This window comes from Tetrao urogallus, assembly GCF_951394365.1.
Source record: "Tetrao urogallus genome assembly, chromosome: 1".
Taxonomy (NCBI): domain Eukaryota; kingdom Metazoa; phylum Chordata; class Aves; order Galliformes; family Phasianidae; genus Tetrao; species Tetrao urogallus.
The window spans coordinates 143,587,221-143,600,321 of NC_136813.1; the positions used below are offsets into that span (position 1 = coordinate 143,587,221).

The 13,101-nt window shown below is 47.3% G+C and overlaps 2 protein-coding genes across 2 annotated transcripts; both read left to right on the forward strand.

Annotated features, from left to right (window-relative positions):
• Positions 1–8,314: 8,314 nt before the first annotated feature.
• CBY1 (chibby 1, beta catenin antagonist) lies at positions 8,315–9,913 on the forward strand (the record flags this gene model as incomplete). The annotated part of the gene is made up of 4 exons (XM_079549254.1): positions 8,315–8,392; positions 8,743–8,848; positions 8,929–9,044; positions 9,833–9,913. The coding sequence occupies 4 exons, from the start codon at positions 8,315–8,317 to the stop codon at positions 9,911–9,913; spliced, it is 381 nt and encodes a 126-aa protein (XP_079405380.1).
• Positions 9,914–10,513: 600 nt separating this feature from the next.
• On the forward strand, positions 10,514–11,609 carry TOMM22 (translocase of outer mitochondrial membrane 22; the record flags this gene model as incomplete). Its single annotated transcript, XM_079549099.1, has 4 exons — positions 10,514–10,621; positions 10,723–10,841; positions 11,023–11,140; positions 11,535–11,609. 4 exons carry the CDS (start codon positions 10,514–10,516, stop codon positions 11,607–11,609), a joined length of 420 nt encoding a protein of 139 aa, XP_079405225.1.
• Positions 11,610–13,101: the final 1,492 nt, after the last annotated feature.

Consider the following 13,101-nt stretch of genomic DNA (forward strand, 5'->3'; position numbering starts at 1 on the left):
TCCTTTTCTCCTCTAATATATTACAGCTCACAGAAGCGGAGTGCTTCTGTTGTCAAGTAGATTGAATAATGTCTTTGAGTGCACTGCTCTGTTTTGTACTGAGGGCAGCATTTTCATTGGCATGCTTCAGAAACAAGAATGTATTTAATGTGCAGCTAGTAGAAAATAGATAATTCCCAAGTTACAGGAGACTTCACTGGTCACATCGATAAATGGCATTTTGCAAGCAAAACATTTTGCATTCATATTTGGAGGAGGTTCAGCACTGGCACTAGAGACGTTTCTTCTTTAAAAAAAAGAAAGAAATCCAAACTGAAGAACATCAACTCAAAAAGCTCAGAACTTTCACAGTGCTTCCATGCACTTAGCAAGTTTGGAAAAGTTAGTGTTTTCTAGCTCAGCTTCTGAGCTTGTGATAGCTTTTTTTTTTTAAACCAGCCACCCTGCAGAACTGGATGTGCTCTTCTTTTTGGCCGCTTTCCTACTCTTCGCTTTGCTGCTGCTTCTGCAAGTGAGTTTGCATGTAAACCACAGAAACAAATACATCTTACTCCATTTGTATATTTGTATTGTGTATGTTTGCCAGGCCAGTGGCAGGAAGAGATCATGATCAGTTTCTTTCCAAATTTTAAAGCTTGGATAGACATCAACTACCTTATCACAGTTATTTTTACTGTAGAACAACAGTTAGAACTCTCAAAAGGGTTGTAGTTAGCCTTAAAATACGGTGTTTCCTTGATTTTGCTACACATAAAGCCTCAATTTTGCAAATGGTTCAGGTAAAAATTTGCTTCAGTCTCACAATTTAAACTTCAGTGAATGATTAATGCCATGATTCTGATGTTTAACTCCTTGCTCCTCCTTCCTTGGATTATCAGTTTCTTTGCCTGCCATACTGGAAACGTGTCTACACCTAAACATTTTCTCTGTCTGTATCACACAGTAACCTTTCAGGCTCTTCTCTCTTGGTGTTTTCTGCTGAGTTAGTGATTATAAATGATAAGCAACTTTTTTTCTCCTGAAACTCAGCGCAGGTGCACAGCTCTCACTGAGTTCAATATACCCCAATACTTCCCTCTGCAATCTTTCTTTCTGCTTATCTGTCCCTCTTGTTGTGTTCCTACTGGATTATTAAGGCAGTGCTTTCTGCTCTAATGGCCGGACAATCCAACATAGAGGAAAGGGTCAAAGCTTCCGAGAACAAATTTCACACATGACTTCTGCTCTTAGGTCAAGGAGATGGGTAGCAGACCACACAGTGACTCTCGTATGTTCAACTGGAAAAACAGCATTCGGTATTTTAACTGCAGCCATAAGGGGTTTTTAAGTGAACAGCCACTGAGCACATTCCCACCAGCACAGTGCCAACGCAGCAAAAGCAAACTGGAGATAAGAAGCTGATGAGAATAACAACAATCCTTCATCCCAGGCATTGTTTGGAATGATTGAGCGGCCTCGAAGGAACTCTATCTAAAGTAAAAGCACCTGCAAATTGGTTCATAAGACTGAACTACCTGGGCAGAGGATTTGCCTGTCTGTTGCTTCAGAAGGAAGTTATGTATATTTGATAGAAAAAAAGGCAGAAGGAAATTCCAGGCACTACTGCAGTAAGAATGAAGTATACAGTCACCAACACTATTAGGATTCCTAAAGAGGAAACACTAAAGAAAACCTGTCGAGGAGCATAAAAGTACGACAGATGTCAAACTATCACCATTTTGAGACTAAAAAATATATTCAAAGCACCAGAGTTTAGAAGCTGCATCTATCAATAGTTTGAAGACAACATAAGCTGTGTAAGCTCTCTTACCGGACCCCCATCCAGAGAATGGAAGAAGGTACTCTCAGCTGTACTTCTGGATATGATGGAAGGTTCTAGCAGGGAACAAGGAAGGAATGTTACTGGCTACAGGAGAGAATCTGTGGGGATAAGCTGACAAAGAAGCAGCACTAGAAAGTACAAAGCAAGGCCACTGCAGTACTCCCTGTAGGTGAGCAAATGCCTTTAGGAATTGCTAGTGTATTGCAAAGTAGACTTGGATGCCAACAAGAAGATCAGCTATGAAAAATTCACTCAGTCAACCATCTACAACATCTTCCATCCTTCTCCATATCATCACCTCTCTAGGATGAGGTGCTATTTTGGTCATGATTTCAGCATATATTGACACTGCCTGGAGGTTTGAAACAAATACCAGCAGACTGCATTCCCTCCATCTAGCAGCACAGGACTGTGAATCCAGTACCTAAGGAAGTATTTGCACTGATGTGACACTCACAAATGGATATGCCTTCTAGCAGCTCTGATGAGTCTCAGCTATCCAGGACCAACAAACAAATCCATGTATGTATGTACACGCACCGTCCTTATTATGGGGAGGATGTGATGTAGCAAAGAAAGCCTGCAAAGTCTTAGTAAAACAAATAATATTTTACCTTTTCCTCATTCTACAACTGGAAGATTCATTGTTTTAGATTTTGTTTGTTGGACTTGGAAGACTTTGCTTGTTTGATGAAGCTGGCAATTGCTAGAAACTTGTCCATGTTGTAGTTCTTTCAAGAGAAAAAGGAAGGGAGAAAAAATATTTGAGTCATCTACCACAGTGGTGAGATAAATGCCTTAATTTTCATGCATTCTCTTTAAAGAGGTTAACTCATCCACAAGTGAGACATGACTGTTTCTAGGGCAAAATACAGCATCCACCAGTGTTGGCAGCACCACACCACAGTCATGTGAAAAGAATAAAAGCCTCCTCTCCTGGCTGAAATTGCTAGAGAAATTGCGGGGTGGTAGAAAGCAATTACAGGCTTGGAAAATAACTATGATAGCAGGGTAATGTCCTTATCTAGTAAAAAAAGAAAAAAGCAACTTATTGAATTATTGCATAAAACACCCAACCACTGCTGAAGTCAGCTGTGTCTAACAAAAGCAAGTTTGGAGATAGCTTCCCCGAAAATTTTTTGGCTCCATGAATTACTTTAACAAAATTAATGCCTCCCAACACGCTCATATTCCCAGTTTCAACATGTAGGCCTGGGAAGAAAAGTGGCACCAGCAGTCAGCCCTTCCCAAATATCCATTCCCTGCACAGTTACTCAGTAAAGCACATTTCCCCCTGCCACTCTGCAGTAACAAAGCAGTACCTGTAAGGGGTCTTCTTCCAACACTCCTTAGTGGCAAGATTCTGGCTGTGGTGAGACAAACTGAGGTGCTGGCAGTATGGAGTTCTCTTGGATGATATTTAAAGATGCACAAAGGCATTCCAAAGAATAAAAGGAATCTAGAGGCTGGCAGAATTGCTGTAACGGTGCATGTTACATAAAATGAAAAAGAAAAAAAAGCACTCAAGTATGTAGCTTGGTTAAGAGAAACAAACAGAAGTTGTTGCTTCCACTTGCTGGCAGACATGGTGGCAAAAGTCTGCATTATAAAAATGTGCAGAAATCAGCAAGATGCAAGCTGACTGAATTCTGTGCATTGCACTGAAAGTAAGAATCCTCTGCAATAAGACTGAATATAAAAGAAAATGCCTGACATACTTCATTTCAGATTTTAAGGAGAACAACTTGCTGTCTTGAGAGCTTTCTTTATAGGAGTGGGAACACAGTGGGCAGACCTTAAGGTTCACCATCCATTTTTTCCCCACTTCTTCAATATACTTTGCAATACACACGTCCTGAAATTCAATTTAAGAATGATTCAATTCAGCTTACATTCAAAGCATTTATAGAGAAATAAATGGCTATCATTACCAACCTTGAATGTTCTCAGTGGCTTCTGTACCAGGTTCAGCATTTCTAGCCCCTTACCCAGTGCAGCCTCTGCCTACATTTAATACTACCATTCCTCCCATCATTTCTTTCCGTGATGCTTTGTCCAAATAGCCACCATTTACTTTTCTCTTTCAGCCTTACTTTATTTGCTGCCTGCGCTTAGAACTTTCCCTTTCTCTGTGTGACAAATAGCAAGATCTTTCTTTCTTCTAGAGCATTAACAAAAATACATCTGATGAAAACTATGTATTGCTATTAGGCATTTTAAAGAGGTTTGCTATTCTGTGTCCAGGCACAGGAGGAATGCTCTTGAGTTTGTCCATCATACGCGCCATTCGGGTCCCAAGATTTCAAAACAAGAATGAAATCGGAGGCTCGTAATTAAACAGTCAAGCCTTAAGTGGCAGGCACTCACATTGGCAGCAAGATAAATGCTTACTATGAAGCATTTCTGAAAATGTAGATGCTTGTCTAGGTGTCTGAATAGCAAATCAGGAAGCCGTTTTGGAAACTGCTAGTTTTATTTATTTTCTTATTGTCTTGACCATTGCTCCTTGCACGCTGTTGAGCACTGGCTCGCCTATCTCAACTCAGATGACAAGCTTTCCCGTGTCCTGCACAAGGCTTGGCAGGATTCCTGACAAGAACTTATCGCTGCCCGTTGTTTAACTTTGGAACTGAAGTAGCACATTACTTCAGCAGATAATGAATGAACGAATTGTGGAAACAGCCTGCCTGCTGACCTATGGCAACAGCTTCACTTTCTCTTGGGCTGACAAGATTTAAACTTGTAGGCTGAGTTTCACCAGCTTTTACGCCCAAAATGAATTGAATTACCTACATCTGTGAGCTGGGAACCAGCTTCTAAATACAACACCCTTCCCTCCCAATAATGCTAAACATGAGATTCTTCAAATTATTCAGGCACTTGGTGCATAAGTCACATTCAAGTATTGTTTTGCCCATGTCATATCAATGAGCATTCTTTTACACTGCATTCTTGTGGGCAGTGCTCATTAGTCTTCTCCCAGCAACTCATCATCTTGAAGGAATGTGAGGAAGAGAAGAGAGAATACAAAACACAGTTCATCAGTTTTAAATCCAAAACTTAGAACCTTCTTAAAGCAGAGGATACATGTTTTACATGTTAGTATATATAAGAATATCACAGAATCATAGAATGGCCTGGGTCAAAAAGGACCACAGTGATCATCTAGTTTCAACCCCCTGCTATGTGCAGGGTTGCCAACCAGCAGACCAGGCTGCCCAGAGCCACATCCAGCCTGGCCTTGAATGCCTCCAGGGATGGGAATCCACAGCCTCCTTGGGCAACCTGTTCCAGTGTGTCACCACCTCTGAGTGAAAAACTTCCTCCTAATATCTAACCTAAACCTCCCCCGTCTCCGTTTAAAACCATTCCCCCTTGTTCTATCACTATCAACTCTCATAAACAGCCCATCTCTGTTGATATGCTCCTTTCAAATATTGGAAGGCCACAATGAGGTCTCCCTGAAGTCTTCTCCAAGCTAAACAAGCACAATGCTCCAGCCCCCTGATCATCTTAGTGCCCTCCTCTGGACCCGCTCCAAGAGCTCCATGTCCTTCCTGTAGTGGGGACTTCAGGCCTGGACACAGTACTGCAGATGGGGCCCCACAAGAGCTGAGTAGAGGGGGACAACCACCTCCCTCTCCCTGCTGACAACCCCTTTTTTAATGCGGCCAGGATATAGTTGGCCTCCCAGGCTGCAAGTGCACACTGCTGGGATATATAAACAGTTATATATAAGAAAAGCTCATGTAAATAAATGTGTGTATCAGAGAATTCGGGGAAGGAGTGCAGAGATGGAGACTGAAGGGCAACTGATTCAATTTCCAGCTTACAGCTTGCTTAAGGTGCGTTTCCTGACAGAAACAAAGCCATTTTCACCCATCATCCATCCTGAAACTACACTGAGAAGCAGAGAAACTACACTGAGATGTCTTGAATTCATCAGTACTGAAACAGTAACAGCAGATATATAAGGCTCAACTCATGAAGAAAGGGAAATCCTAGGATTTAAGGGAAGAAAAAATGACACATCCATGTAGTTTTTATTGTTACCAATATCAGAATTGGAGAAACCTTTGATTGTACCATCTACATGACCAGAAAGCATATACACACCTTATTTTGAGTTAGAAACAACTGAAGTTTCAATTGATGCAGAGAATTAAAGAGAAGTGCAATATTTGGCACAGAATGAATTAAGACATTTCTCCTTCTCCCTTATTTTTTAAGAAGGTCATATGAGCAAAAGAGAACAATCAGATAGTTTGCTGGTTCAGAACTTCTAGCAGGCAGTAAAAACCCACTGCGATAAGTGGAAGACATTGAAGAACACATGAACAAGTGAAAAGTTTCATGAGAAGGCAGATATGAATTAGGTAAAGGCATATTCCTTGGGTGACATATAGAGGGTGGAAATAAGGGACCAGAAATCAAAACAGCACTGCACTCCCATTTGATTACTATTCTTTCTGAAAGCTCTGTTATCCAGAAGACAAAGGCAGGCACTTTTCTGATTATCACTTGGTGATTCAATGTAAGGATAACATCCATTACAACCACATATCCTCCAAAGTCACAACTGATGGTTGGAGATTAGGATCCCTACAAGAATCAGTTAACAGATGCCTGTGGAATTCTCTATTCATAGAGCAAGTATTGGTTTCCGGCTGCTCCTACGACGATTGAGTTCTGCATCTCATTTCTCTTCCTTGCTGTTTTCTCTGCCTAGCTCTCTACACGCTGCCTTGAGGGCCTCCTGGTGGTGCAACCTGTGACGGTCAAGTAAGAGGAAAGCAGTTGCAATGCGCTGAGGCAGCTGTTCTCCCATGTCTGGAGCTGACCATAATGGAAAACCACAAAACAAACAAACTGAAAAAGAAGTGTTTGCTTCAGCAATATCACAGAATCACAGAATGTCCCAGGTTGGAAGGGACCTCAAGGATCATGAGACTCCTACCCCCCTGCCACATGCAGGGCCACCAACCTCCCCATTTAATATTAGACCAGGCTGCCCAGGGCGCCATCCAGTCTGCCCTGTTATAACAGGTGAGATATTTATACCACTATCTATTATTCTAGAAGAAGGGATATAATGAACTGCAGAACACTGAGGTGTCAGGAATTGTCGGACTGCTCAATAAATTAATTGGGAATGAAATTATTTTCAAGATGAAAAAAAAGCTTAGGTTTTAAACTCAGCCTCATCTAGCCCACCAGTGAATGTAGCAAGTTTTAAATGGCAGAAATGAAAACAAGTGCTAGAGGTTTGGGGGAGGTTTAGGTTGGCTATTAGGAAGAATTTCTTCTCTCGAAGAGCGGTGCTGCAGTGGCACAGGCTGCCCAGGGAGGTGGTGCAGTCACCATCCCTGGAGGTGCTCAAGAGCCGTGTGGATGTGGCACTGAGGGCATGGTCAGTGGGCATGGTGGGGGTGGGCTGGACGTTGGACCAGGTGATCTTAGAGATCTTTTCCAACGTTAATGATTCTGTGATCTCTGCCTTGGATGAGCAGTAAGGCTGTGAGCTCTGCCCCATCTCCCGTGCTCTGCACTGAAAACAGCAGCCTCTTATGTAAGAATGTGAGAGCTAACTGGCCTCCCCCATCTCCCCTCAGTTTTTTTTCTTTGCAGATGAATTTCTTCTCACCACTTCCTGCTGCTTCCCTGAGCTTTGAGGGAATCCCTGCAAGACCCTGGATGAGCCAGTTTGGTTTTCTGATATTAATGCTATATTCCCACAGCCCTCACCTTGCTCAGTGCACGGACAACACGGCGCTGAGTCTGCACCCTGAGTGCTGTGCTCAGTTCTGGGCCCTTCACTGCACAAAAGACACGGAGGCCCTGGAGCGTGTCCAGAAAAGGGCAGCGGAGCTGTGAGGGATCTGGAGCACGAGTCTGATGGGGAGCAGCTGAGGGAACTGGGGTTGTTCAGTCTGGAGAAGAGGAGCTCAAGGGAGACCTTACCGCTCTCTGAACTGGACAGTGTGTGGGCAGGCTCTGAAGCCCCGTCTCATCACGGCTGTACCCCCAGCAGCGCACTAACCCTACCCACTCCCCCCGCGAGGCCCGGAACCCCGCCGCCAGGCCCCATGCCCAGCGCAGCAGCTGGGCGGAGCGGCGGGGCCCAGATGTCTCCATGGCGACGCGCCGGCCGCAAACCGCCGTCGGGCCACGCGGCGGACCCGCAGCGCGGAGCGGCGGGGGCCGGCGGGGCGCAGGCGCCGCTCGGCGAAGCGGTGCTGCCCCCACGGAACGAAGGCGAATCCCGATGGAGAGGGCTGCCGCCGCCCCCGCACGGCGGGGCTGAGCCGGGCGCCGCGGCGGGAGGGGAGCGGGGAGCTGCTCGTCTGCTCTTCTCTCGCAAGCGGTGCCCGCTGCCTGCCCCCAGCGCGGGCCCTTCGGGAGGGACTCGTTGCAGGACGAACGGCCCGCGCCTCTGCCCCTACTGTGTTCTTGGGACGCGGCCCGGCGATAGGAACGTGGCGGTAGGAAGCGATGCCTCTTTTCGGGAGCACCTTCAGCCCTAAGAAGACCCCGCCGCGGAAGGCCGCCTCGCTGTCCAACTTGCACTTGGTGAGTGTTGGGGCTGCTGGTTCCTCCCAGCACCTCCAGTGTGTTTGGGTGGGAGAAACTGCGGGCGTGGTGGTGAGTAACTAGGGAACGAGGGATAGGATGGGAGGTGATGGCCTCAAGTTGTGCCAGGGGAGTTTCAGGTTGGATGTTAGGAACAATTTCTTCCCAGAAAGAGCGGTGCTGCAGTGGCACAGGCTGCCCAGAGAGGTGGTGCAGTCACCGTCCCTGGAGGTGTTCCAGAGCCGTGTGGATGTGGCACTGAGGGACACGGTTTAATGGTGATGGGTTGATGGCCGACTAGATGATCTTAAGAGGTCCTTTCCAACCTCAACAATTGCTTCTCTCTGCAGCTGGACAGATCCACCCGCGAGATCGAGCTGGGCCTGGAGTACGGCACTCCCTCTATGAACCTCACGGGGCAGAGCCTCAAGTTTGAGAACGGCCAGTGGGTGGCAGGTAGTGCCGTGCAGCGCGGGGGGCCTCCAGTGGTCACGGTTGGCTGACGGCCCTCCGTGTGGTCTCTTTATTTCCTCCAGAAATAGGAAGCTTCGCGGGAGATCGCAGGGAAATGCAGCGCTTGCGCAAACGCAACCAGCAGTTGGAGGAGGAAAACAATCTCCTTCGTCTGAAGGTGGATATTCTGCTGGACATGGTGAGTACTGAACTTCTGCCTGCCCTCAGTGGTGGAAATGCTGATGTGAAAGGTGCTGGGGGCACCAAAGGAAGTGGTTCTCACTGCAGAGTGCACTCCATTCCTGCTTTACTATATTGTGCAAGAAAAAATTTGGTGCCGGAGTGAACATGGGAGAAAGGTCTGACTTCATCTGCTCCCTCTGCAAGACGAGGGGCAGAGCTTGGCTTAGCACTTAGCAATGCTGAGTTGGACAGGAGTGCTGTGCTGTGTCAGGTCACAGAAGATTAAAGCTCTAGGATCTTCCTTGTGGCCTGACAAGCACTCTTATATCTATTCTGTATGTAAGCCTATGGGTGACAGAATTCCCCAGCACTAAACTAACCAAAATTCAGCTTTACACGTTCAAAATCTGTAGAGTTTCTTTGCTGAAATAGAATGTGTGTATACTCTGAGTATACTAAATGATTTGGCCTTTCTGTCAGCCTGAAGAAATAGGTGTTCCTTCAGCGTTTTCCTTCTTTATGTTCTTTCCATGTTTTAAATGTGGAAAGTAGCTTCTGTGACTGTGGCACTGCACTTAGCAGGAAGTATAGCCCTCCAGGTTCTCTGGGCTGTCTTGGTGAAGTGTGAAGCCTCAGCTTCCCTCTCACTGAAATGCAAAGGCTTTCTCACATTGGAGCTAGATGTGGCTGTAAATTTTAATGACACCTCTGGAAAGATTGTGTCACAAAACAGTGTAATCGGAAAAGCTTCTGGTAAGGTGGTGCTTAAAGGAGCACATTACTGTTGCTCACTGTGCCTTGCAGCTCTCTGAGACCACGGCCGAGTCCCACCTGATGGAGAAGGAGCTGGAGGAGCTGAAGAGTCACATCCGGAGGAGGAAATGACAGAAGCGGTGGCTGAGGAAGAAGGGAGAGGAGGTCATGGGAGACTTTCCCTGTTCCTGCAGGCACAGACTGGCTCGGGTGTCTGGGCTGTATTGGTACCACATATAGATAGCTCCACGGGACAAGATACTTGCAGTATTGCATTGGTACAGTGTAAGGGTGCCTCTGCATCCCAGCACGTCACGTTGTGCACTGTTCACCAATGCTCATGTTTGTTCCCGGAGCACTTCACCACTTTTTAGCGCTCATGGCTGTTAGCCGCAGGTACACATGCTCCACAACAACCTGGCAGCACCGCCCTCCCCGTAAGCAGAGATCTGTACCACGGCAGATGCCTGGATTCAAAGCCTGGCTTTGTGCAAGGCCTTTGGCGAGCGGAGCGCTGACCTTGCTTGTTCTCGAGCGTTCGGCATCGTTTACATGAAAACTCACATTAAAACGTTCGTTGGAACCCGAATCTGAGGCAGTGTGGTATTTTGGGGAGTGACACCTCCCGGCCGTCAGGGGGCGCTGTGGGCGCCGCCTTTCTTCCGGGGCCGCTCAGTCCGCAGTTCCACTTCCGCCGGCTCGCTGCCCGCTCCGTCCCTGGTGGTGGTGGTGATGGCTGCCGCTGCGTCCCTGTCCCCGGAGGAGCTGCTGCCCAAGGGCGGCGCGGGCAAGGCCGAGGAGTTGGAGGACGAGCTGGAGGATGACGACGACGACGACGAGGTAGCGCAGTGGCGGGGAGGGCCGGGATGGCCGGGAGGGCCGTGCGAGCGGGATGACCCCGTCGGGCGCCCGCAGGCCTGACGCCGCGCTGTCGCCCGCAGCTGGACGAGACGCTGGCGGAGCGGCTGTGGGGGCTGACCGAGATGTTCCCCGAGAGCGTGCGCTCGGCGGCCGGAGCCACCTTCGACCTGTCGCTGGCGATAGCGCAGAAGATGTACAGGTGAGGGGCGGCGAGGCCCGCGGGCTGCGGAGGGATCCGCTTTCCGGCGGCCGGGAGGAGGCCGGGTGGTTCCAGACGGACTAAGGGCTGGAGGAAGGGGAGAAGGAACGAAGGAGGGATCCAAGTGCTGCTCCACTGTGCTGCCGAGATTCGTCTTCCTAATGCGTTTTCTTCCACGCAGATTCTCTAGAGCAGCTCTGTGGATCGGGACCACCTCCTTCATGATTTTAGTTCTTCCCGTCGTGTTTGAAACCGAAAAGCTGCAGATGGAGCAACAGCAGCAGCTGCAGCAGCGACAGGTGAGGCTGGAGCTGCACCGCCCGCCCTCATTGCAGTTTGGATGCAGCTCTGGCTGCCTGCTCAGTCCCGCAGTGATCAGCTGGTGCTGCGGCTCTGGAAGCAAAAAGCAAAGGCAATGTGTTTGGTGCTGTGGGCTCACTCATCCCACAGCGTGCTCTGATTGCATCCTGGGGGAGTAGCACGAGGCAGCTTCCTCTTGGCCTGCACAGCTGCATCCAACCGCACGGGTCTGGGTTTGGCAAGGTGAAGCTCTGAACCTTGTGGTTGTTGCAGAGAGGGAAAGGGCTAAATGTCTACTCCCAGGGGTGGACACTTCCTCGCTGTGCTCTCCCAGTCCTACTGGCGGATAGTGAGGTGCATCCTCAAAGCTTCTGATCTCTCTCTCTCTTACAGATTCTCTTAGGACCCAACACAGGGCTGTCTGGGGGCATGCCAGGGGCCCTGCCTCCGCTTCCCGGAAAAATCTAATTTGCTGCAGCCACGTTGGATTTGTATCGTGTGGGAAGACCTTGAGATGATGATATATTGAACTGTTGATTTGTTGGGTCAGGGCATTTATTTTTTTGGTTCTGTTTTTCTTTTTGGTTATATTTTGGGACATTGACCTGTTCATACTGTGGGGGAGGGGGGAAGCCCCCTGTCTGGACCTGATGATGGCTCCTGTCTGCATTCTTCCCCTGTAGAAGTCACGAGTGTTTTCTTTTGCTCAATCAGTACACTGTAATCGGTTACAGAGACTTGGAATCATGGAGTTCCTGTTCTGGACTCCTCGCTTCCCAGAAAAACCACCTTGGGGCACAAGTTGGGCTTCAGACAGCAACAGTCAAACACAAATCTTTTCCTGGCTAACTCAAAGCCTGAGAGCATCGGTGACAGAACAAGAAGCAACTCTCCCAGCAGATGAAGCAAAGGAAGAAGGAGAGTTGAGGGTATCTGTACCCTGTAGAAAAAAATTCTCTGGGAAGATGTGTGTGCAAATACTTTCACTGCAACATTGTGTGTGTGCGTGTGTGAGTACCAAGGGAGTGGCAGAGGGCGTTAATGAAAATCACATCAGTGCTGATCCTCTGCATCATAAAGCAGAATTTCAGAAATCGGTTGCATATTTTTTTGTATTGAATATTAAATAAATCCAACCTGAGCAGTGTGGTTTTAATAGATGTTCCTTCAAGAGGATGCTTCTTTCCTGGAGCATTGGTGCCACTGAAATTTAAGTGGCTCTGCCCTTCCAGTTCATGCACAGATCTCCCAGGGAAGGGACTCCAAACATTTGGGGTAATTTAAGGGAGTTCTCATAGAGGTGCTAGAATTTCTGTCCACCATTCTCACCATTCTACCTCAAGCACCAGGAACCAAGGCTGAAGGTTCTTAATATCATTCAGTTTTATAACCAAAGAAAAAAAAAAAAGTTTATTTTTCCTTTACATACTTTGTTACAGAACAATTCAGTTGAACATACAGAAGTGATAAGACATTTATATGGAAATGTTTTTTTTTTTTCTTTTCCATTTTTGGTTAAACAAAATACATCTCTGTAAACAAACCCAAGACAAGGCTCTAACAAAAACCAAACAAGCAAGAAAACAAACTTGGGCTTTTCCCACTCCCAAGCAGTGGGACTGGACTGGTCTGCCCACCCTCTGTCCAGCAGCCTTGCTTGCCCCAGGGGTGTGATCATTCAGTTTCCCTTTACCTGAGCAGCTGGATCACACTATTTTCCCCCCCACAGGAGAGGTGCTGACATACAAGGAGAGGAAAGTAGCCCCAAAATATTTTAAAACATCTTTGCATATTGTGCACTGATCTATTGGCTTGCAGTTTCCATGCAAACGGTTTCTCCAAAGTGCGGTTTCACGCAGCATAGAAAAATGTTGCTGTAGAGATATTTTTTTTTTCTCCCCCTTCCTCTCGAAGAAATGGCTTCAAGTCATGAGCAGAATGCCCGCAGGCTTTGCATCCT